At 40.8% G+C, this 25,278-nt stretch overlaps 2 protein-coding genes across 4 annotated transcripts; one reads left to right on the top strand and one right to left on the bottom strand.

Moving 5' to 3' along the window:
- Positions 1–16: 16 nt before the first annotated feature.
- gpam (glycerol-3-phosphate acyltransferase, mitochondrial) lies at positions 17–24,516 on the top strand. Of its 3 annotated transcripts, none has more exons than XM_058061518.1 (21): positions 17–117; positions 9,836–9,965; positions 10,037–10,156; positions 10,322–10,395; positions 12,810–12,923; positions 12,993–13,136; positions 13,267–13,366; positions 13,432–13,568; positions 13,637–13,736; positions 14,205–14,417; positions 14,502–14,615; positions 15,925–16,010; positions 16,305–16,423; positions 16,928–16,998; positions 18,240–18,507; positions 18,592–18,758; positions 20,212–20,289; positions 20,455–20,592; positions 20,666–20,855; positions 22,613–22,671; positions 22,765–24,516. In XM_058061518.1, the coding sequence occupies exons 2-21, from the start codon at positions 9,882–9,884 to the stop codon at positions 22,879–22,881; spliced, it is 2,493 nt and encodes an 830-aa protein (XP_057917501.1). In that variant the 5' UTR covers positions 17–117; positions 9,836–9,881; the 3' UTR covers positions 22,882–24,516. The 3 variants fall into 3 exon arrangements, with proteins under 3 accessions (XP_057917501.1, XP_057917500.1, XP_057917502.1); XM_058061517.1 differs by lacking the exon at positions 17–117 and adding an exon at positions 6,138–6,323; XM_058061519.1 differs by lacking the exon at positions 17–117 and adding an exon at positions 6,139–6,323 and having other exon boundaries at positions 13,435–13,568.
- On the bottom strand, positions 3,297–5,282 carry LOC131109472 (large ribosomal subunit protein eL19). The gene is made up of 5 exons (XM_058061527.1): positions 5,199–5,282; positions 4,088–4,194; positions 3,879–4,001; positions 3,556–3,787; positions 3,297–3,468 (listed from the first exon to the last, which is right to left on the bottom strand). Exons 1-5 carry the CDS (start codon positions 5,201–5,203, stop codon positions 3,345–3,347), a joined length of 591 nt encoding a protein of 196 aa, XP_057917510.1. The 5' UTR covers positions 5,204–5,282; the 3' UTR covers positions 3,297–3,344.
- Positions 24,517–25,278: the final 762 nt, after the last annotated feature.

Genomic DNA, 25,278 nt, shown 5'->3' with positions numbered 1-25,278 from the left:
AGTTCCGTTTGGCTCTGCGACCGACTGTCTGTAGAGGAATCCATCAGGACCAGCAAGTGTCCCGGTGCTGAGACAAGAAGAGGGCTACCCACAAACGGTTCCAATTCCTCCCCTCCGGTAGGCCAACACATCCTGGCACAGAAACGGTTTCTTCTCTTAGGCTGTCAAACTATTGAATATTTCATAAACAGGTTTTACATTTTTAACTCACCTGCCAATAACTGCTGTAAATATCCAAGGCATTCTTGCTTTAGGGCTGCACGGTGGTTGAGTGGTTAGTGCGTAGGACTCACAGCTAGGAAACCCGAGTTCGATTCCACCCTCACCTGCCATCTCTGTGTGGAGTTTGCATGTTCTTCCCTCCCACATTCCAAAAACATTCATTCATTTTCTACCACTTTTCCTCACGACGGTAACGGGTGCTGGAGCCTATCCCAGCTGTCTTCAGTTGAGAGGCGGGGTACACCCTGGACTGGTGGCCAGCCAATCACAGGGCACATATAGACAAACAACCATTCACACTCACATTCATACCTATGGACAATTTGGAGTCGCCAATTAACCTAGCATGTTTTTGGAATGGGCTGCACGGTGTACGATGTGGTTAGCGTGTAGGCCTCACAGCTAGGAAACCCGAGTTCGATTCCACCGTCGGCCATCTCTGTGTGGAGTTTGCATGTTCTTCCCGTGCATTCGTGTTTTTTCTCCGGGTACTCCGGTTTCCTCCCACATTCCAAAAACATGCTAGGTTAATTAGCGATTTGACTAATAATAGTCTATAGTAAACCACAAGACAGCGATCAATTAATTAATTTAGGAATTTTTGAAACTTAATGACTGTATTATGGACTGAGTGGTTAGCGCGCAGGCCACACAGCTAGGAGACCCGAGTTCAATTCCACCCTCGGCCATCTCTGTGTGGAGTTTGCATGATCTCCGGGTACTCCGGTTTCCTCCCACATTCCAAAAACATGCTAGGTTAATTAGCGACTCCAAATTGTCCATAGGTATGAATGTGAGTGTGAATGGTTGTTTGTCTATATGTGCCCTGTGATTGGCTGGCCACCAGTCCAGGGTGTAACCCCGCCTCCCGTGACCCTTGTGAGGATAAGCGGTAGAGAATAAATGAATGGGGCGGCACGGCGATGGAGTGGTTAGCGCGCAGACCTCACAGCTAGGAAACCTGAGTTCGATTCCACCCTCGGCCATCTCTGTGTGGAGTTTGCACATTCTCCTGGTGCATGCGTGGGTTTTCTCCAGTTACCTCCCACATTCCAAAAACAAGCTAGGTTAATTAGCGACTCAAAATTGTCCATAGGTATGAATGTGAGTGTGAATGGTTGTTTGTCTATATGTGCCCTGTGATTGGCTGGCCACCAGTCCAGGGTGTACCCCGCCTCCCGCGACCTTTGTGAGGATAAGCGGTTGAAAATGAATGAATGAATTCTTGCTTTTTGATAGCATTAGCATTAGCATTGTTATTATTAGCGTTCGGAAATGATTAGTTCAGAGGCAAATGCTTGATTTATTCAACATCAATTACACAATACAACAGTCGGGGGGGAGCAATTTTGTTCCTTAATGCTACTTTATTGCATCTTTCCTTCCTCACGCGTAATGAAAGTGCAAGTCATTGTTGGCTGTGATGAATTGACTTGATCCATAAAGCGACTGGTTGCTGATGTGTAACTTTTGAGTGTTTTAATTCACTCCTCGCATCTATTTCCCCTCGTTGCTTCTGGAGCAGCAATAATTGGTGTTAGCACGTGTTGTGTTTGGTGTTGTGTGCGGCAAGTGTTAATTCATATTCTTCATGTTCCGACACATACACGCACCGAAAAGAACAAACGGTCTTAAATTAAATTAAATTCATATCGCATATTCATCCCGATATTCATTGAAGTTATCTCGCTTGTTACCAAAGTGAGAAAATAAATCACGGCGCTATTTTTAGCGTTTTAATCTGATTATTGAGGAAAGACTTGTTGAATATTTGATTTCAAGTGTTGTGGTGTTTTTCTTTCCTCGTTATTTGTGTTTGTCTTAAAGCTTTGCCTTTAACTACATCTTTATTAATTGCACAGATGTTCAAAAACGTTCAAAAAAAAGTTCCACTACGGATTCTATGGTTAGCATCACACGCTGAACACTTTGAACAACAAACAAAGCAACATGTTAGCTAATTATCCTAGCTATTATTACATTATTGGATTATAAAAAGCTTCAGTTTTGGGAGGGTTTTGTCGATTTCTAGAGGGCGGTCTGGTTAAGGCCAAATGTAATGAATAACATCAGAGCTCATATTCCATTTTCCTCATCTAATCCCATTAAGGCTCACGCTTCAGGAAATAGCATCGCCTCCCGGTAATGAAGAAGTACTGTAGATTAACCGAGCGACAAAATGGTTCCGGTCATGTTTTCTCCTCCAGTTATTCCTGAATCATCATTGCTTACCTTAGATGGCTTTTTTTTAAATACGTTTTTAATATTCTGGCTACCTGGAAGAGCATATAGATGTATGCATTATATACAAACAGTACACTTATAACAAGGAAGTGGAAATTGTAAGTATGTAATTGCAGTATTTGTATAGATTTTTATTTTTCATGTATTGCAGTTTTAATACTTTGGAAAACTGACGAAGCTTTTTATTAACTTCATGAAGGAAAATAATGTAATGGAATTGATTTGTGCTGGCTCTCTGCTGCCACCTGTTGGACAATAGCCTCACTCGTATCTTATAGCACAGTTACGTCACTAATATACATCCGGGGATTTAAGTGACGTCATATTTAATGGCGACAACCACTGGATAAGAATCGTGTTTTTCGTGTAGCTAAAACGTTAATTAAGAATATATAAATGACATTTATTGGTTACACTAAATATCAAAATTGACTGCCGTGTGTTCTGAGTGTAAATCTTTGTTTAATAAATCGAAAAGTTATTCCATACAATAGTTAACAAGGCTACATACTTCTACATCTACGTTTGTACATTTATTTAAATGATATAAAATTATATAAATGTGCTCCATTTTATCATAACCAGTGTTAGTTGACAAGAATTATTCAATAGTATTTAATATATAATAAAATATATAATTCAAAAGTAGACTTAGACAATGGTTGCCTGGCAACCTCACCAAGCTAGCATGCTAGTGTGCGTCAACATGACAACGTGTGTATTTTAAAATATCTTTGACCAACAGATTTAAGTATAAAGTGTCGTTTGGGGCTTCTTTTGTAAGGATGCTCTGAATATCCAATTCCCGATAAAAAGACAACACAATCCAGTTATATTTAACCAATTTATTCATAACAAAAACTGTTTTAAAGGCATTACTACTTGGCAGCCTCTTCCTCTTTGGCCAGGTTCTTGATCATCTCCTCCTTCTTGGCCTGCAGACGCTCCTCTCTGCGTTTGCGAGCCTCCTTTGTCTTTGTACGGCGAGCCTCAGCCTGGTCACTGGACGGGTCAAAAGAACCAAAAACAGCGAATGAGTGCATCGGGTACTAAAAGTTGCAGGATGAGAAAAAAGTCTCGGTGACTCACGCCAGCAGCTTCTTGCGAGCCTTGTCCGCCTTCAGCTTATGGATGTGCTCCATGAGGATGCGCTTGTTCTTGAACACGTTACCTTTAGCCTTCAGGTACAGGCTGTGGTACATGTGCCTGTCAATCTTCTTGGACTCCCTGTAGCGGCGGAGGAGACGCCGCAGAATCCTCATGCGCCGCATCCATGATAGTTTCACCGGCATACGAGCGTTGGCGGTACCCTTCCTCTTACCTGGAAGTAGGAGGTAAAAACGTAAAAAAAAAAAAAATGGAGAAATCTACGGGTTTGGTGGTTGTTTAGCAATCAGGCAAAGCCACCCCACCGTAGCCCATGTGACGTCCCTTGCGACGTGCCAGCGTGTTCTTGCGGCAGCGAGCCCGGGAATGGACCGTCACTGGTTTCCTGATGATCAAACCATCTTTCACCAGCTTGCGGACCTGCTGGCCTGTAAAAACAAATATTGGCGAACGGCTGTGATTAAATGAGAACAAAGTACTTCGAGCTACTTCTGGCGTACGGCAATCGACTCACGTGAGTTGGCATTGGCAATCTCATTGGTCTCATTAGGATCCAACCACACCTTCTTCTTGCCGCAGCGCAGGACGCTGGACGCCAAGCGCTTCTGGAGCCTGAGCATACTGGATAAACACGTTTAATGAGGCACCTTGTTAATAGCTGCATTTATCACAGCCCTCCGGAGAGGTTACTGCCATGCAAAAACCTCCTGGGTGCATTCAGACCTTAACTCTCACAAGTCCACAGCCTTGTATCCGTAGACTACGCTGGCGTGGCATGATAGGTAGCTCAGCCACACAGAGACTGTTTAAATCGGTGAAGTAAAACCAGACTAATGATCAATAATGGCTGTGATTGTGTAATTGCGTTATTAAAATTAAAACAGACAGGTTTTTAAAAGCCAAGAAAAATACAGCTGCCATGTGTGCAGATTCTGGAAGATCTACAAATCTTTCTGTGCAATAGCTTCTCTACAGGAGAAAAACAAAGGGCCGCAAATGAGCATAATATTTCCCCTTTAAAATATGCATTTTTTCATATATCATGTGTATTTTCATTTGTATACAAATTTGTTAGGTAGAGTACTTAATCTTCAAGTCATCAAGTCAATTTGTGCTTGGAAAATTAATTACAAACTCATGCACCGGAAGCAGATTAAAAAGGTATATGGTATGTTAATTTACTTTAATATAAATTTGCAGACAAAATGTCATTAAAATTGACAAGTAAATTGTGCAAAATGTTCTTGCTTTTTTTGCCCAGGAATACTGTTATGTCGCGTTAGCATTGTGGTCAACATGTAAATAAAGTTAGCATAAAGTTATCCTTTATCACACAGATTTAATCACTGACTTCCTTTTACAAATGTCACAATTTTGTAACATTGCTACTCTTTCATTCTAAAGCGTAAAAGCCGTTGCTATGTTGTGACATTTCTTAGATGGCTAGCTAGCTAGCTCGTTCAACTAGCATTGGGCCTAAATTCGCATTTGTCGAAATCTTCGTTTAAATTCACATCAACGCTAAATCGACACCATTACTAAGGTATAAATAGTTTAGTTAATGCGGATGTAAAAGTGTAGTTCTTTTAAAAAGCCTACAAGTGGACATCGAACATTAAACTTACCTCATGGCTGCCCGCTAGCTTGACAAAGTTGTAGGAAGTAGCACGACCTAGTCGCAACCATTATAGCCATCAGCAGAGGTGACGCACGCAGTCCTGTGGTTATAGCAGCTGAAACATAACCATCATTTTCAGTCAGAATATGTACATCTTTATCCAAATGTCTAAATAATTAAATATTTTATTCAAAATATATACAACATCAACGTGTTTAAAACAGCCGTATTATTTAAACACCCCCTCAAGACTGGTGCTAAATGGTACGCTTCAGTTTGGTGTAATTCTTTTCTTGAACAATAGAGGGCACGCTTTGCTAGGTGATGCAGGTAGCATGTGTTATTCCATTATACAAGTACAGAGTCATGTAAAAAAATGTGAATATTGTGTAGAAGTACATTTTTCTCCGAGCTTTATGCCGTAAAAAATCTAATATAATATATATAATATTACCTATAATCTACGAAGGTTTGAAAATTTAATTTTTTTTGACACGGCTCTGTATACAGTACTGTATCGTTGCCTTTATGATAGAATACGTGACATTTATCATTGCATACATATTCTGTAAATGTGTCTTGATCTTAATGATCTGTCAGAACCAAAATATAATTCTGCTGAAACCTAGCAAAGTTTTTTTTATGTTTGTTGTTACAACTGTTGTCACTTTAAAAATGGACTTCATCATTGCATTATACTTTAGATGCAGTTGTCTGCCTTGACCTGAAGGTGGCAGTAACGCTTCACAGCCGAATGACGATTGTTTCAGTGTCGAGGCAGAAAAAGAGCCGACTGCATGAATGAAAGCTTATTTGAGTAGCTCATTATAATATTCATGAACTGTCGCGATGTGATTGGCTTTCGTGTCGGCGGTCAACCGATCAGACGGCAGTGGCTTTGATCGATATGCTAATAAGGCGTGTCCAACCTTGAGCCAATGAATGTCAAGCTAGTCGCTGCAGCATGCTACCGGCGAGAAACGTCAGAGCGGCGTTAAACTAGCATGAGCACCGCCGATACCAAAACATCACACAGCTTAGCGTGCTAATAGAACACTACTAATTTATTGGGTTTGTTTGTTTTTAATCTTATTTTTAACAAGTTAGAGTCCCGAGTAATGCAACCTTGAAGGTAAGCCATTTTCCATTCCATTCTTTACCTTTTCTGCCGGGCATTGTCATGGAAACAAGCTAGCGTAGTTTAGCATAGCTTCTTTCATCCAGTTTGTGACTGCAGCGTGACGTTAATGACGTGAATGGCGTTAGTCCCGTTACCTTAAAGGTTGCCACTGTGAGGAACAAAGCACCATTAAGGAAGTTAGCTTCCGGCTAAACATGTTTCAGATGGTTCAAACGTGTGGTGCAAGCACCCAAAGGAGGTATGGATGGTTCCTTGGGATGCTGTGAATGATAACAACGCTAACAATGCCTTTCGCTGGGTTGTAAATAGTCGCTAGTCCAAGCCAGACTTGCATAGCCTGGTCCTAGCTATTGTTGTCTGTGAGGCTAGTTATCTGCAAGCCCCATCTGTCACCCAGAGACTAGTTTGACCCTAATAATCACATCTTACGAGGACCACGTAACAATAACAACGATGCTTTTGTGTTCTGGAAGACGTGGCATATTTTATTTCTTTGTTTTGACCTATTATTACAAAAATATTACACATTTTATGTACCATTTCTCCACAAAACAGTTCCGCTTTTAAAAATATAATAATGAATATACATTTTACTGCAGTATTTTTTTTACAGATTCCAAGCTTAATCAATTTCTATATTTTAATAAAATATTTTGATTTTATTTTCATGCCCATTTGTTAAAATATTTTTTCTCCAATTACAAAAAATGTGTAATTTCCAAAAAAAAATAAAATGCACCATGACACATTTTTTTTCATTGTAAAAGTGTCATAAAAATATAAAATGTATTAATATTTATTTCACTTTCACCACATCTAACGTTTCCAACAACCTAGCCATGGATGTAAAGTTTATTATTTTTATCTTTTTGTTATAAAAACCATATAATAGTTACCCAGAATAAGGTCCAAGATTGAATATTTGGGTTGAAGTCAATGTTTCATAACGTGGATTTTGATGCATTATTTTTGAGAGTTTCTTGATTTTTGATTTTTTTAATAAAAGTCACTCACCTAGTAGCTTTGAAAAAAGATACAATTTTTCACTCACCATAGTGCTACTTATCCAATAGGAGATCGTTATTTCTTCATCATGTTTATGCTTATGGTATTTTATAATATCTCGGGATTACAGTATAATTGCGGACATAAAATTAAACCAAAATAAACATGAAAAATAGAGCTAAAAGTGCATTAGCGCTTCCGTCTCACGTTCCCCATGACGACAGACAGTAAACATGGCTGATACCAGGAACCTTTATACTGTCTTTTTTGCTGTTCACCCCCGCTATGCAGCCTCTCCTCCTCCATATCTCCATGGGTTTGCGTAGCGTAGCAAAAGGGAGCTCAAAGCTAACAGACAAAATGGCAACTTTACTGTTTTGTTCGTTTTTTTCATAATGTTACGAAAATAATATTATTAAAATATTAGGATGTCAATGGGAGTGAGTGAAAATCTCCATTTCCATACACCTTGCATATTAGAGGATTATGACATTTGGAAAAAAATAACATAAATACATGTAAAAATAAAGTTTTCAATTTTCATATAGTTATTAAATGGACTATAAATTTCCCATGGTGTCATGGCAACCTTCCACTGTTACCCAATCGTCCACTGCCTCTCATTCTCAATGTGCTTTGTTTAGCTCCCAACAAAGTCACCCCATCCAGGGGGAGTACTCTCGGGCAATGACCCCTTCTTAAAAAGCCCACTCACCGCATGGCATGTCATATCCACCAGTGGTCACTAGTGATGGAACAGTTCCACGACTGATTGACATCCAGTGACTCACTAACCTATTTAAACACAGGCTAGACTATAATCCCACGGCACCTTTGCACATAGCATGTTGTTAGTAATAAAATACTCATAATTTGTACTGACAGTAGTGGTTAGCTGTGTGGTATTTATAAAGTCTGCTTGTATTTTTTATTTTTTTTGTGGACATTTGGGGCCCGCTCATTGTTATGAGGCACTGGGACAAAAGGTTAGCAGGACCCCCCTGACATCCAACGCCTCCATGGTGCTGTGATTTTACAAACTGTGGATTTGTACACTCATTTATTGGTAATTGGATGGAGTAGGGGGGTACTGTATTATGTATTATTTTATTTAGATATGCCGTCTACTAGCTCTGACGCTATAATTGATAAATAGATGTACTCCTTCCTGATCCTATCCATCCTGGTCACTCCCAATGGCATCTACTAGCACTGACGCTATAATTTAATATTTGAAGGATAAACAGTAGTTGAGTTGGGGAGTTTATTTAGGCATGGCGTCTACTAGCACTTCTTCTTTGTCTTTCGGCTTTTCCCTTCCGGGGTCCAAATCTCTATCTCTACCCTCATGTCCTCCTTCAGTACCTCTGGACATGTCCGAACCATCTCAGTCTGGTCTCTCTGACTTTATCTCCAAGGCCTCTAACATGTAATGTCCATCTGATGTACTCCTTCCTGATCCTATCCATCCTGGTCACTCCCAATGGCATCTACTAGCACTGACGCTATAATTTAATATTTTGACTACCTCTGGACATGTCCGAACCATCTCACTCTGACCCATCTGACTTTATCTCTAAGGTCTCCAACATGTAATGTCCCTTGTTCCTGATCCTATCCATCCTGGTCACTCCCAATGGCATCTACTAGCACTGGTGCTATAATTTAATATTTTGACTACCTCTGAACATGTCCGAACCATCTCACTCTGACCCATCTGACTTTATCTCTAAGGTCTCCAACATGTAATGTCCCTTGTTCCTGATCCTATCCATCCTGGTCACTCCCAATGGCATCTACTAGCACTGATGCTATAATTTAATATTTTGACTACCTCTCGACATGTCCGAACCATCTCAGTCTGATCCGTCTGACTTTATCTCTAAGGTCTCCAACATGTAATGTCCCTTGTTCCTGATCCTATCCATCCTGGTCACTCCCAATGGCATCTACTAGCACTGACGCTATAATTTAATATTTTGACTACCTCTGGACATGTCCGAACCATCTCACTCTGACCCATCTGACTTTATCTCTAAGGTCTCCAACATGTAATGTCCCTTGTTCCTGATCCTATCCATCCTGGTCACTCCCAATGGCATCTACTAGCACTGACACTATAATTTAATATTTTGACTACCTCTGGACATGTCCGAACCATCTCAGTCTGACCCATCTGACTTTATCTCTAAGGTCTCCAACATGTAATGTCCCTTGTTCTTGATCCTATCCATCCTGGTCACTCCCAATGGCGTCTACAAGCACTGAGACTACGATTTCACATGTTAAGAAAAACTGTTGGTGGTGTTGGGCAATTTATACGGGCACTTATAAAAATTATATTTAATATTTTTTGTATAAAACAATGTGACTGTTGTGATAGTTTTTTTTTTTGGCTTAATGAGTAATATTTGCATACAGTGTAAAAGGTGATTACCAGATTGGATAAGGCCGCAGCCATTAACACAATCATCCTCGTCTCCTAACTCGGCATTCAGATAGAGGTCTTCTGTCTGAAGGGAGAAGGGTGACGAAAAAGGCACGATGGAGTCGTCGGACGGCCTGTTGCTGCAGGTCAACAACGGCGAGCAGTGGTGCAACCGGTGGAAGCGGCCCAATGATGACTCTGTAATTAATCTCATTAATACGCCGTACTATCTTTGTGCAATTGTTGATATTTTTCTTTGTATACATAACAGGACCGAAGCACCAGTCCGTCAGTGCTGCGCTGTGTGGCCAGCACGTGGAAGGAGGGGCTGCTCAACAGGAAGAGGCCCTTTGTGGGCCGCTGTTGTCACTCATGCACGCCGCAGAGCTGGGTAAGCTTACACCTCTGGTAATTAACTCTAGCCAGAGCGCAATTAGTATCGCTGACTTTCCACTCTTGCCATGCAAGAGCAAAAGCTACCTACTTACTTGCAGTATCGAATATTATGTTTCTAGTACATGTACTACAGCCTGATTAATTTTTATTTCCACCCCAGGAGAAGCTGTTTAATCCCAGTATTCCATCGCTGGGACTGCGTAACGTCATCTACATAAATGAGACGCACACCAGGTACACTGAGCAAAATAGGTTCTAGACCAGGGGTGGGCAAACTACGGCCCGGGGGCCACATGCGGCCCGCCAAGTGTTTCAATATGGCCCGCCTGTTTTTTTCCAAAGTATTTCATTTAAACTCAACACATAACCTGGCATCGTGGCTTGGGCCAACTTTTTTGATGGTTGAGGTAGCTGCTTTATCAATTTTGTTATTTGATGTGGTCTGTTGTTTACAAAATGCTCCTGGAAAAAGTAACACAAGCACAAAAATAAAAATAATGACAATAATAATAATAAGAATGTTTTTAATAATAATATTACTATTATATTCATATTGTTGTTAATAATATGAATATAATAATAGTCGTAATATTATTATTATTATTAACAATAATAATAATATAATGATAATAACATTACTATAGCTAATAATAACAAATCTAATATAATATATATATAAAATAGTAATAATAAAGACAATAATAATAATAAAAATAATAATACATTTAATTTCCAACACACTTTACATCAAATAAATGATTTCAAAGTGCACATATAGCAGATTGCATGACACTTTTACATGTCAAATATGCGTAAAAATATGACTGTTGCATGTAAAATACTATATAGTCTGCCCCCCCCCCTGTCAATTTTGTTAAATCAATGCGGCCCGCGAGTCAAAAAGTTTGCCCACCCCTGGTCTAGACTCAAATCCATGAGTACTCGTACTAGTAATAGCATTAGTAGTCGCAGTAGTAGTGGAGGAGAGGAGGACACATGTAGTCTGTGGACAGGTGAATAATTTAAAGTGACAGCGGACACACCTGCATCATGTGTCTGAATGTCATTAAGACATGAACATACCACCCGCTTGTTGTTGTTTTTTTTATGGTTAGAAATTATATGAAAGAAAATTTATTTAATTGATTTTAATAACAGTAAAGCTATTTTAATGATTGTTTCATAGGCTTGATTAATAGCTAAATCAATTACAATAATTGATAAAATTTTCATTCATTCATTTTTTTTACTGCTTATCCTCACAAGGGTCGCAGGGGTGCTGGAGCCTATGCCAGCTGTCTTCGGGCGAGAGGCGGGGTACACCCTGGACTGGTGGCCAGCCAATCACAGGGCACATATAGACAAACAACCATTCACACTCACATTCATACCTATGGACAATTTGGAGTCGCTAATTAACCTAGCATGTTTTTGGAATGTGGGAGGAAACCGAGGACAGAAGGTGGAATCGAACTTGGGTCTCTTAGCTGTGTGGCCTGCGTGTAACCACTCCTCCGCTGTAGACACATTCAGTTGTCTAAAGTACTCAATAAAAAGTGAAATTATACACATGAGGCGAGTTTCACTGGCCGAAATTGGTGAAAAAGCATGTTTTTTACTGCTTATCCTCACGAGGGTCGCGGCTGATGCTGGAGCCTATCCCAGCTGACTTTGGACAAGAGGCGGGGTACACCCTGGACTGGTGGCCAGCCAATCACAGGGCACATATAGACAAACAACCATTCACACTCACATTCATACCTATGGACAATTTGGAGTCGCTAATTAGCCTAGCATGTTTTTGGCATGTGGGACAAAACCTACACAATAACTCCTACCAAGGGTATTAACACACGCCAAGCAGTATGATATGTTTTATGGTATTACACGCCAGCCAATCACAGGGCACATAGAGACAAACAACCATTCACACTCACATATATCGAACTCGGGTCTCCTAGCTGTGTGGCCTGCATGCTAAACACTCGTCCGCCTTGCAGCCTTAATGTATTTCATATTCTGATGAATGCTTACAGAAATACTTAGTGGTTAGCATGCAGGCCACACAGCTAGGAGACCCGAGTTCGATTCCACACTCGGCCATCCATCTCTGTGTGGAGTTTGCATGTTCTCCCCGTGCATGCGTGGGTTTTCTCCGGGTACTCCGGTTTCCTCCCACATTCCAAAAAAAAACATGCTAGGTTAATTAGCGACTCCAAATTGTCCATAGGTATGAATGTGAGTGTGAATGGTTGTTTGAATATATGTGCCCTGTGATTGGCTGGCCACTAGTCCAAGGTGTACCACACCTCTCGACTGAAGACAGCTGGGATAGGCTCCAGCACCCCCCCCCCACCCCTGTGAGGATAAGTGGTAGAAAATGAATGAATGAATGAAATACATTAAATGTATTGTATTATATGTATATTGTTTAAAATATGGAAGACGTAACACAGTAAGCGTGATGGTATGTGAACATTCATGAAGGTGTAACAACAAACTGGCTCCAATGTAAATAATACGGCTGAGGAGAAGCAAGATGGAGTCTTCTTTTCTAATGTGTGAGAACATGCGACAGTGTTGTGTGTCCCAAGTGAACGCAAGGTCACGTGTGTGTGTGTGTGTGTGTGTGTGTGCTCCACATGCAGGCAACGCGGCTGGCTAGCACGCCAGTTGAGCTACGCGCTCTTTGTCATGGAACGGGACGTCCACAAGGACATGTTCCCCAGGAACGTGGTGGAGAACGTGCTCAACAACGACAGGTATGCATGCAGTCGGACCCGATCGGAACCGTAAAATGAAAACAACATCCGTGCGTCGTATTTTTGCAGAGTGACGAGCGCCATCTTCTGCGTGGCCTCGGACATGGACGCTAGCCAGCCTGGTTCTGAGCACAAAACCGTCAGGAAGGTCAAGCAGAAGACGAGGACTTTCCTCCAGAAGATGGTGGCCAATGTTTCCCCGACCTTCATCAGGTAGAAAACAACACATACGTGATTATAATACCACAAACTATATTTACTTCCTGCATATTTTCCATGACTTCCTGTAAACAAATCAGCCTCAATTTTGGAGTCCCCGTTCTTAAACGTCTGTCCTGTTTAGGCTCACGGGCTGGGTTCTCTTGAGGCTCTTCAACGGTTTCTTCTGGAGCATTCAGATCCACAAGGGCCAGATGGAGATGGTGAAGAAAGCAGCCGCCGAGGTCAGGACCCGGTTTAGAACCTTCTCTGAACGGACGATACCGAGTCACTTATCTGGTCTGTGCAGCAGAACGTGCCCATGGTCTTCCTCCCCGTACACAAGTCCCACATCGACTACCTGCTCATCACGCTCATCCTGTTCTGTCACAACATCAAAGCGCCGCACATCGCTGCCGGAAACAACCTCAGCATCCCCATTCTCAGGTGAGGGACGCCATCACTTGCTTGTTTACGCTCTTTATTTATTTATATCTTTATTTTATTTTTTTTAGCACTCTGATCCGTAAACTGGGAGGATTCTTCATAAGACGGAAAATGGAGGAGTCCGGCGACGGGAAGAAAGACATTTTGTACAGATCACTCTTACATGCCGTGAGTCTCATCGACACAACTAAAGATTCTTATCTTCCTATAAGCGAGGGTACCAACTTCCTGTTCTAATACTTCGCCGCTAGCTAATCATATGCATTCTTTCCTCGCCTTGCGTACAAATCCACTTTCTAATAAATCCGGAAGCTTTTCTTTTTTTATGGCTTGTGAATGCTAAGCTACTTGTAGCATTCCTGAAACCTGCAAAAATGGAAGAATGTGCTCTAAATATGGCAGTGGGTCAGGATTAGCGGATTGTACAGTAAACCTCGGATATATCAGACTCGGATATATCGGAAATTCGCTCACAACGGACAGATAAAAAAAGAACCGATTTTTCTGTAATGCATTTCCAATAAAAATTCATTGCATATATCGGATCTCGGAGAGAACCTAACAAAAGAAAGCCTCACGAATGTAATTAAGGCCTCTCGTCTGACCTACCTTCGTAAAAAATGGCGTATCTTCTAGTACACAGAGGAGCTGTTACGTCAGCAGCAGTTCTTGGAGGTCTACCTGGAAGGCACGCGCTCCCGCAGCGGCAAGCCGTCGCCCGCACGTGCAGGAATGCTGTCCATTGTGGTCGACGCTCTGCACACGGGCTCCATCGACGACGTGTTGGTGGTACCGGTCGGCATCTCGTACGACCGCATCATCGAAGGCAACTACAACAGCGAGCAGCTGGTGAGGATTCTTACCTTGTTGTCGTTGGTGTGACTTTTTAAAAGAAGATTTTAAGAGGATGATATCCTTCCCAAATGCAAACAGGGCAAGCCCAAGAAGAACGAGAGCCTGTGGGGGATAGCGTGCGGCGTCTTCCGGATGCTGAGGAAGAACTACGGATGCGTCCGAGTTGACTTCAACCAGCCCTTTTCGTTAAAGGTTAGATTACATTTTATTCTCTTATTCTTTCTATTTAAGGCCGTACAGTGGTGGAGTGGTTAGCGTGAAGGCCTCACAGCTAGGAGACCTGAGTTCAATTCCACCCTCGGCCATCTCCGGTTTCCTCCCACATTCCAAAAACATGCTAGGTTAATTAGCGACTCCAAATTGTCCATAGGTATGAATGTGAGTGTGAATGGTTGTTTGTCTATATGTGTCCTGTGATTGGCTGGCCACCATTCCAGAGTGGACCCCGCCTGTACCCCGCCTCTCGCTTGAAGACAGCTGGGATAGGCTCCGGCACCCTCCGCAACCCTCGTGAGGATAAAATTAATGAATTTTCCGATTTTCTACAAGAAAAGCTCTGATAAAACATTCCACTGTTCTGCAAATGTATTAATTTTTATTTTTCTGCACAAAATAAGATGAAAAATAAATAAACAAATCAAGAATAAAGAAAATCAATCAGTAATAAATAAATATAATAATAATAATAAAACGGCAAATAATAAAAACTTAAGAAACCACTTATAGTTGGTGGGTAGACAAATTATTTTTTCCAGATTAAAATGAACAAAGCATTATTAGAGCCCTGTAGACATGACAAAACACGACTATAGTCACATTTATACTTTTTATTTACAACATATTGCGCAACTGCAGGGTCTTGAGACACATGCTAACTCGCAAACTAGAGCGCTAGCGACCTAAAAACGGTAGCCTTCAAGTTATTTCCTTTCAACTTAAATAGCCAAAAACTTACCACTTCCACACGGATAGGGAGGATAACTATTAACAGTTATTTAACCTTTAACATGAACATGAATCAAAAGTAATAATTTTTTCTGGGTACATGATACCATACAGCATCCATATCAAACTTGCGCGGGCCGCACTAACATTAAACTTTCATATCAAGGCGGGGGGCCTCAAACTAGTGTCTGCGTGTTTGAGACCCCTGAGCTACACGAATCCAGTGTTTACGTAACATAATAGTTTGAAGTACAGTAACTGTTTTGTTTCCTTCATGGCAGTAAGAGTAGCCTGCGCTTTACGCCCCGTCCCTAACAGGTTTCTCACTTTTCTGCTGCTCGTTACTGTTTTCAGCTGCTAATTTCACCACTTAAGAAGTAGGAGATATCGGCTGTGAAAGCCAATACTGCCCTCTTGTGGCGGTCTGTGAAATTATATATATATTTTTTCATTTATAAGTCGCTTTGGAGTATAAGTCGCAGCAGGATCAGCCAACTTATGAAAAAAAAAGTGCGACTTATAGTCGGGAAAATTGATTGCTATGTGTCGTCTATAGGAATATCTGGACAGCCAGAGAAACCGCCATATTCCGTTACCCATTTCCCTGGAGCACGCCTTGATGCCCACCATTATAGAAGTGCAGTAAGTATCTATTTTTTTTAATACAAAATCAAAATAACAGCACGCCACCTCACAGCAGGGCCCCGTTATTTGACATTTCAGCACAACATGTGAGTTGACATTCGCGGGAGGGGGGTTGGGGGGGGGTCACTTGAGTTCATAGAGCTCCTCCTGATAAACTAATAACATTTCCACGATGCTACACCGCTGAGTGCAGCTGCTCCTTATTTAGCCAACATATTTCGCTCTCGTCGGGACGCCGTCGCAAACCGTAATAATAATAATAATAATAATAATAAACTTGTCGGCCCGCAGGCCCGATGCTCAGCTGTTTGATCGCCAGGAAGAGGAGGAAGCCCAACAGGATCGAGAGCTTCCCGAAGACGTCTGCAGACGACAGCTCATCAACAACCTGGCCAAGCACGTGCTTTTCAGTAAGAAACCCGTTTAACTGTCAAAAACACCAAGCTTAGCGTCTCGCTAGCACACACAGCATCGGTTCTTTTAAGCAAGCAGAAGCACAAACCGGTTCTCCCCAGCTTCTGTTACACTTGCCAAGATTCTTTTTTTTTTTTTTTTTTAAACTCCTCCTCCCATCGCCCAATCACAATGCCTCCAGCCGCATGGCATGTTGTTTTCAGCCAATAGAACGAAAGAGAGGACGGGGGGAGCCAAAAGAGGGGTTGGAATGCAGCACCGGAGCTTTTCATCCCTTCAAATGAGCCATGCTTGCTACGACCTGGAGTAACCCCCCCCCCCCCTGTTGGAAACCCTCGCTCATCGTCACTCCCTTGCTCATGAACATAATTTAAAATTTAATAGTAAATTGATGCCGCCATGACAGTCCCATTTACCATCTACATAGGCTTTTATTGTGCTACTGTTGCTTCACTGTGGTGTTCATTATTATTCTTTGTATCTCCCCCCCCTCCCCGCAGCGGCTAACAAGTCATCCGCCATCATGTCCACCCACATTGTGGCCTGTTTGCTGCTTTACAGACACAGACAGGTAAAAAAAAAAATCTGGCATTTACATTTACACCCCTTATTTCTTTTCTCCCATTCACAACACAATGTTTTTAAACTCCTGCTCTTGTTGATGCCTTACCCCAGACAAGGTGAAGCAAATGTCACACACAAAGGCATGGTAATGAAGCATAGATCATGTTCCTTATGAATCAGCAGCTGTCGTTTTACACTTTAGCACCCCCTGCTGGTGTTATAGTGCATGTGTAGGTTGTGTATGTTTTTTTTTTTTAACCTAAACCAGGGGTCTCAAACTCAATTTACTTGGGGGGCCACTGGAGCTAGGGTCTGGGCGAGACTGGGCCGCATCAGAAAAAAAAAACCAAAAAAACCCCCAAAAAAACGCATTTATTAAAAACAGAAAAAGAATCAAGAATAAAGAAAATCAATCAGTAATAAATAAATATAATAATAATAAAACGGCAAATAATAAAAACTTAAGAAACCACATATAGTTGGTGTCTAGACAAATTATTTTTTTCATATTAAAATGAACAAATCATTATTAGAGCCCTGTAGACATGACAAAACACGACTATAGTCACATTTATACTCTTTTTATTTACAACATATTGCGCAACTGCAGGGTCTCGACACACATGCTAACTCGCAAACTAGACATCTAGCGACCTCAACGGTAGCCTTCAAGTTATTTCTTTTCAACTTAAATAGCCAAAAATTTACCACTTCCACACGGATAGGGAGGATAACTATTAACAGTTATTTAACCTTTAACATGAACATGAATCAAATGTAATAATTTTTTCTGGGTAAATGATACCATACAGCATCCAAAATAGACAAAAACTTACCACTTCCACACGAACAAGGAGGATCACTATTAACAGTTATTTAACCTTTAACATGAACATGAATCAAACGTAATAATTTTTTTCTGGGTACATGATACCATACAGCATCCATATCAAACTTTCATATCAAGGCGGGGGCCTCAAACTAGTGTCCTGCGGGCCACATTTGGCTTTGAACATTTGGTTTGAACAACAAATGGAATGATACAGCACTCTACAGGAAGCAATGAAGTCTGTCAAATTAAATAATAATAATAAAAAAAATCAAAAATTTTTTTACAACTATAATGATGAAAATGGTAATATTAATGATTATAATAATAGTGATAATAATAACAATAATAATGATAAAGATGCTACTAATAATGATAATTAACAATTTTGCGTCACAGTGAGCTTGTCGTTGCCGCAGGGCGTGGTGCTGTCCAAGCTGGTTGAGGATTTCTTCAACATGAAGGAGGAGGTACTGTCGCGTGACTTCGACCTGGGCTTCTCGGGCAATTCCGAGGACGTCGTAATGCGCGCCCTGCACCTGCTGGAGAACTGCATCGCCGTCACCAGCAGCGCCAACCGCAACGGCGAGTTCACCATCGCGCCCAGCTCAACGGTGCCGGCGCTCTTTGAGCTCAACTTCTACAGCAACGGCCTCTTTCACGTCTTCATTCCCGACGCCATCATCGGTACATTGTCTCCTCCTTATTCGCCACTACGCCCCCCCCCACAAAAAAAATCTCTAATTCAGGCTTATATTCATGTGCATGTAGCCTGCAGCGTGCTGTCGCTGCAGCGAGAGCAAGCAATGGAATCCTCGGAATCGGGAAAGCAGTCGCAGTCGTGCGTCAGTGCCGGCTTCCCCATCAGTCAAGAGAAGCTTATTCGCAAAGCCGCCGGGCTCTCACACTTCCTGGTCAACGAGGTGGCCGTGGCCTCTGTAAGTTCTTGTCAGGATAGCTAGCGCAAAATCTTAGCATAAACAAGAATGTGTTGCCAGTAGTAATAATCAGTCATATTTTAATAGTATTAATACCATTTGCCTTATTTTATCTGTGTATATTTATAGGTTATCACATGGTTTGTCTGGTATCAGGCCAGGTATCATGCCCCCCAAGTGTCAGTATCATACTCATACTAGCACGCGGGGGCATGATACTGGGCCTGATACCAGACAAACCATGTGATGATCTTATTATCACATTACTATTTAATCATGAGCTTATTATCACGTACTATTTCATCAAAAGACTATTTAATCAAAAAAAGTATTATATCTAAACAAGTGTAAACACAATAATTGCAAAAATGAAATATTTGAAATATTATATATATATATCTTCTTATAATATCTTATAATATTATATATATATATATATCTTATCACATTACTATTTAATCATGAGCTTATTATCACGTACTATTTCATCAAAAGACTATTTAATCAAAAGAAGTATTATATCTAAACAAGTGTAAACACAATAATTGCAAAAATGAAATATTTCAAATATTATATATATATCTTTTAATATTTTATAATATTATATATATATCTTATTATCACATTACTATTTAATCATGAGCTTATTATCACGTAGTATTTCATCAAAAGACTATTTAATCAAAAAAGTATTATATCTAAACAAGTGTAAACACCATAATTGCAAAAATGAAATATTTGAAATATTTTTGCAATTATGGTGTTTACACTTGTTTAGATATAATACTTTTTTTGATTAAATAGTAATATTTAAATATATTTAAATATTTGAAATATTTCATTTTTGCAATTATTGTGTTTACAAATGTTTAGATATAATACTTTTTTTTGATTAAATAGTCTTTTGATGAAATAGTACGTGATAATAAGCTCATGATTAAATAGTAATGTGATAATAAGATGTATATATATTATAATAAGATATATATATATATATTTCAAATATTTCATTTTTGCAATTATTGTGTTTACACTTGTTTAGATATAATACTTTTTTTTGATGAAATAGTCTTTTGATGAAATAGTACGTGATAATAAGCTCATGATTAAATAGTAATGTGATAATAAGATCATCACATGGTTTGTCTGGTATCAGGCCCAGTATCATGCCCCCTTCGTTCTCGGGCTGATACTGACACTTGGGGGCATGATACCTAGCCTGATACCAGACAAACTATGTGATAACCTATAATTATCACCAAAAAACAAAACGCACTTTTTTTAGGGTTCTTCTTATTCTATCCCCATCTTTTTTTTGTTTGTTTATTGTTGATTCTCATGATTATTTTTTGTTTATTATTGATTCTCATGATTATTTTGTGTTTATTGTTGATTCTCAACCAGGCTTTTGCTTACCAGAATTGAACTATTTTGCCTTCTCTGTATCCCTCAGCCCTGTCAGACTATTTACCAGGTTTTCCACGACGCAGTGACCCGCCTCATCCAATATGGAGTCCTCTATGTAGCCGAGGTCAGTTTCCAAAGGCTGTATTTTAAGTGCATAGGGCACAGCTGTACACAGACTCCTCTAAGAGTATATTTATATTTGCTTTATATAGTATTTGTACTGTGAAGGGAGTAATATGAAGGGAGACATGTTTAATAATTGCAATATGGATTTATATGTATGTGGTAGGAGGACCAGGAGGAACTGAGTCCCAGTCCTACAGAAGAGCCTTGGCCCAAAAAGTTCCCTGAACCCCTCTCCTGGAGAAGCGACGAGGAGGATGAAGACAGTGACTTCGGAGAGGAGCAGCGGGATCGCTACCTAAAGGTCTTAAAACATCCGTACCCGTACTCCAAGCTTTAGTCCTTCCTACGTTTTATTTATTGTTGGGACCTTTCAGGTCAGCCTCTCGGAAGAACACCAGGAGTTCTTCGTGTTCCTCCAGCGGCTCCTCAGCTCCGTGTTGGAAGCCTACAGCGGCGCCGCCATCTTTGTGCACAGCCTGAGTCAGCCCATGGCCGAGTCTGAATACACGCAACGGCTCTTCAGATATCTACTGACCCGCACCGAGAGGAGAGTGGCTGCTTACGGTGACTTGCTTACATTTTTGGAAAAATGTATTGATAATGGTAAACATTTAAGTCATGAAAACCAAAAATTCATGTATTATAATTTTTTTTATATTTAATCAAAACAATTTTATAAAAAAATGATTTATATTGCAGATTTTCAATCCACTAAAAATTGTTTCATTACTGTATTTAATACTTTAAATTTAAATTATGTTTAATTATTGTATTCAATACTTTAATCGGGTCTGGCATGGAGGCATGCATGTTTTTGGAATGTGGGAGGAAACCGGAGTACCCGGAGAAAACCCATAAAGTCCACACAGAGATGGCTGAGGGTGGAATCGAACTTGGGTCTCCAAGCTGTGTGGCCCGTGCGCTAAACGTTCATTCCAGCTTTGGTTTTTATTTATTCATTCATTCATTCATTTTCTACCGCTTATCCTCATGAGGGCCGGGGGGGGGGGGTTGCTGGAGCCTACCCCAGCTGGCTGTACACCCTGGACTGGTGGCCAGCCAATCACAGGGCACATATAGACAAACAACCATTCACACTCACATTCATACCTATGGACAATTTGGAGTCGCTAATTAACCTAGCATGTTTTTGGAATGTGGGAGGAAACCGGAGTACCCGGAGAAAACCCACGCATGCACGGGGAGAACATGCAAACTCCACACAGAGATGGCCGAGCAGGGAATCTAACCCAGGTCTCCTAGCTGTGATGCTATCCCCTCGGTCACTGTGCATCCCAAAGTATAATTAATTTTACCTTTTTAAAAAAATGAAATTATGGCAATGTGGTGCATGAGTGGTTAGCGCGCAGGTCTCACAGCTTGGAGACCCGTGTTCAATTCCACCCTCGGCCATCTCTGTGTGGGTTTTCTCCGGTTTCCTCCCACATTCCAAAAACATGCTAGGACGAATGAAATGGGACCGCACGGTGGGTGAGTGGTTAGCACGCAGGCCAAACAGTCAGGAGATCGGATGGTTGTTTTTGGACAAAAGCATGTTTTTGGAATGTGGGAGGAAACCCGAGTACTCGGAGAAAACCCACGCATGCACGGGGAGAACATGCAAACTCCGCACAGAGATGGCCGAGGGTGGACTCGAACTCGGGTTTCCTAGCTGTGAGGCTGGACCACTCGCCCGGCGTGCAGCCCATTCCAAAAACATGCTAGGTTAATCGGCGACTCCAAATTGTCCATAGGTATGAATGTGAGTGTGAATGGTTGTTTGTCTATATGTGCCCTGTGATTGGCTGGCCACCAGTCCAGGGTGTACCCCGCCTCTCTTGCCTGAAGACAGCTGGGATAGGCTCCAGCACCCCCCGCAACCCTTGTGAGGACAAGCGGTAGAAAATGAATGAATGTATTGCAATATTTGATTAGACTAATAATAGGCTATAGTCAACCATAAGACAGCGATCAATTAATTAATTTATGAATTTTTGAAACTTAATGACTATATTATGGACGGAGTGGTTAGCATACAGGCCTCACAGCTGGGAGACCTGAGTTCAATTCCACCCTCGGCCATCTCTGTGTGGATTTCCTCCGGTTTCCTCCCACATTCCAAAAACATGCTAGGTTAATTAGCGACTCCAAATTGTCCATAGGTATGAATGTGAGTGTGAATGGTTGTTTGTCTATATGTGCCCTGTGATTGGCTGGCCACCAGTCCAGGGTGTACCCCGCCTCTCGCCCGAAGACGGCTGGGATAGGCTCCAGCACCCCTGCGACTTCATGGATGTATGAAGTCATTTTTTTGTTCTCAGGTGAAAGTGCGACTCATTACCTTGTGAAGAACACTGTGAGGACATTCAAAGAACTTGGGGTAAAGAGTTTCATCAACCCCCCTCCCAAAAAATAACACAGTAATCATTTGAATTAATTTCAGTCCCACCAACTGTTTTTGGTTCTCCTTCAGGTCCTCAAGGAGAGGCGAGAGAACCGTGTGTCGACGGTGGAGCTGAGCGCCACTTTTCTACCTCAGGCCAACCGCAACAAACTCCTGCACTACATTTTAGGCTTCACCCTCCTGTGACCCCAACGAAAAAGGCCTCCTTCAGGCTCCGTCTGTTAAAAGGGCTTCCACTGGCGACTGATCCCAGGTGCTATAAATAACACTGCGGACTGATTTACCGGGAAGTGCCTTTTGCTTCAAAATAATAATAATAACACTTAACGGTTTTCCCTACTTTTGGTTCCCCCCTCCCTCTGTAACTTTTTAATCTATTCTATATATATACGCCTGCGATTAAGAATCAGTTTGAATCCGAAACTACGCAAGCTGCCTTTCATGTACACAAGTGAGCAAATCATAAACACTTAAACACAATAATCAGCATCTACATTTATAATGTAGTTCTAGTACACTTAGTTTCATGTGCATCTTAAGTGTACTCACTTTAAACTTAGACAGACATTTGCAACCATAACTGTCATTGAAAGTTTAAAAATAATAATAATAATAATAATAATAACGATGAGCCTTCTGGATCACTTTGGTTCAAATGAAGTGTCTTAGTGCGAGATGTGGCATTTAAGGTATGATTCCAGTTTATGACTGTGGGGTAAAAAGCCTTTAGTTTCCTTCTTTTTGGAGTTGTTTACTCTTAATTAGTTTTATAGGAACTGTAAAAACCACTAATTGTTTACTGTTTTTTTTTTCTTTTCCCCTCAAGACACACTGACTCTTAAAATCTGATTTTTTTTTTTTAGACAAACAATAATAGAATTATATAAAAGGTCAAAGTACGTCAGTAGTGGAAGAGACACGCTATGTAATTCAAAGGCAATGAAATGCTTCTCGTCAAGCAGAATGTTTATTTAAATCTTTAGAACCGCATGTGTTGGTGCAGAACTTCTTAATCTGTGAATGGTGGGAAATGTAGATATATAACGGCATAAAAAAAAAAATGAATACAAGTACAGCTAAGGGGTGACATTACCTTTTGTCAAGGTAATGCCACTTTTATGTGTGCTGTACTGCATGTTTGCTCTTAACACTTTACTGTAGTAGGACAGGGGTGTCCATAGTTGGACTCAAAGGACATTTGAGGCCCTCTGTGTGTGTTTCATCTAAAATTTGGACCACACAAAATAGAAAAAGTGCTTTTTTTTTCACCTTCTAACAAATTCTCACAGTATCTTTACTGTACCTTTATTACCAAAATATGTCCTTCAGCTTTGGACACCCCTGCCGTAGTCGTTACTTCATCTCTTGAATTGTATTTTACAGTCCAAATGTGAATTGTGATGCTGAGGAGGAACCCGCTGAATGTATCTGCCCCCCCCTTTGGAAAAAGGCTGTGATTGTACCGATTTGATACTCGTACGTGTGGACAAAAGTATTAGCGCTCGGAGCCCATTGAAGGTGAAGTGTTAGGCAAAAAAGGGGTCTCTATTGATGATTTAGTCAATAAGTGTGTCTAAATACTGTCCCATTAAACTACCTGAGTAAAGAGCGACTAAAACATACCTTAGTAATTAGGGTTTCAAAACACCTGTATAATGGGAGCAGGTATCTTTTTTAATGCACTGTCTTGTAGGTTGTTTTTTTGTGTGTGTGTGTGTGCATGTTAACAATTCCGTGTGTTTGAATCATAAATGGAAAAAAAACACATTGTAATGTAAAACATAGACCAGATAACATGAGAAAAATCACCAGCCACTAAAATGTGTGTTGTTTTTTGCTTTCTTAAAGCCAAGCACAATTGTTTTTAGATATCTAAATAATAAGCTAGCATAGGTAGTCAGACGCCACGTGTTGGGTCATGTGATGCTAGCGGGACGTTTGTATTGAATGACAAACTAGAATCACGTGTCCCAAACACGGAAGTGACATGAATCTAAATAAGCTAGCATAGGGAGTCAGACACCACGTCTTTGGGCACGTGATGCTAGCAGGACCTTTGTATTGAATATAAACTTGAATCACGTGACCCAAACACGGAAGTGACATGAATCTAAACAAGCAAGTATAGGGAGCCAGACACAACGTGTTGGGTCACGTGATGCTAGCAGAACGTTTATATTGAATGACAAACTTGAACCACGTGTCCCAAACACGGAAGTGACATGAATCTAAACAAGCAAGTATAGGGAGCCAGACACAACGTGTTGGGTCACGTGATGCTAGCAGAACGTTTATATTGAATGACAAACTTGAACCACGTGACCCAAACACGGAAGTGACATGGTAGCTGCAATGAAAGTGTAATTCTTGTAGCGTCTTCGTCGAATATTAGTTTATTTTAAATGTCACTATTCGTCTTAAAAGTGTTTCCGTACATTCACGATGAATGTGTCGTCTTTTCGAGTTGCTGTGCCACTCTTTCTGGTGGCTATATCTGTTGTTTTGTTTTGGTTTTTTGCTTTCTCAAAGCCAAGCACAATTGTTTTTAGATATCTAAATAATAAGCTAGCATAGGGAGTCATA

The sequence above is a fragment of the Doryrhamphus excisus genome, chromosome 22 (genome assembly GCF_030265055.1).
Source record: "Doryrhamphus excisus isolate RoL2022-K1 chromosome 22, RoL_Dexc_1.0, whole genome shotgun sequence".
NCBI lineage: Eukaryota > Metazoa > Chordata > Actinopteri > Syngnathiformes > Syngnathidae > Doryrhamphus > Doryrhamphus excisus.
Note: the sequence above shows the minus strand (reverse complement) of the source record. Positions and strands in the feature narration are given on the sequence as shown.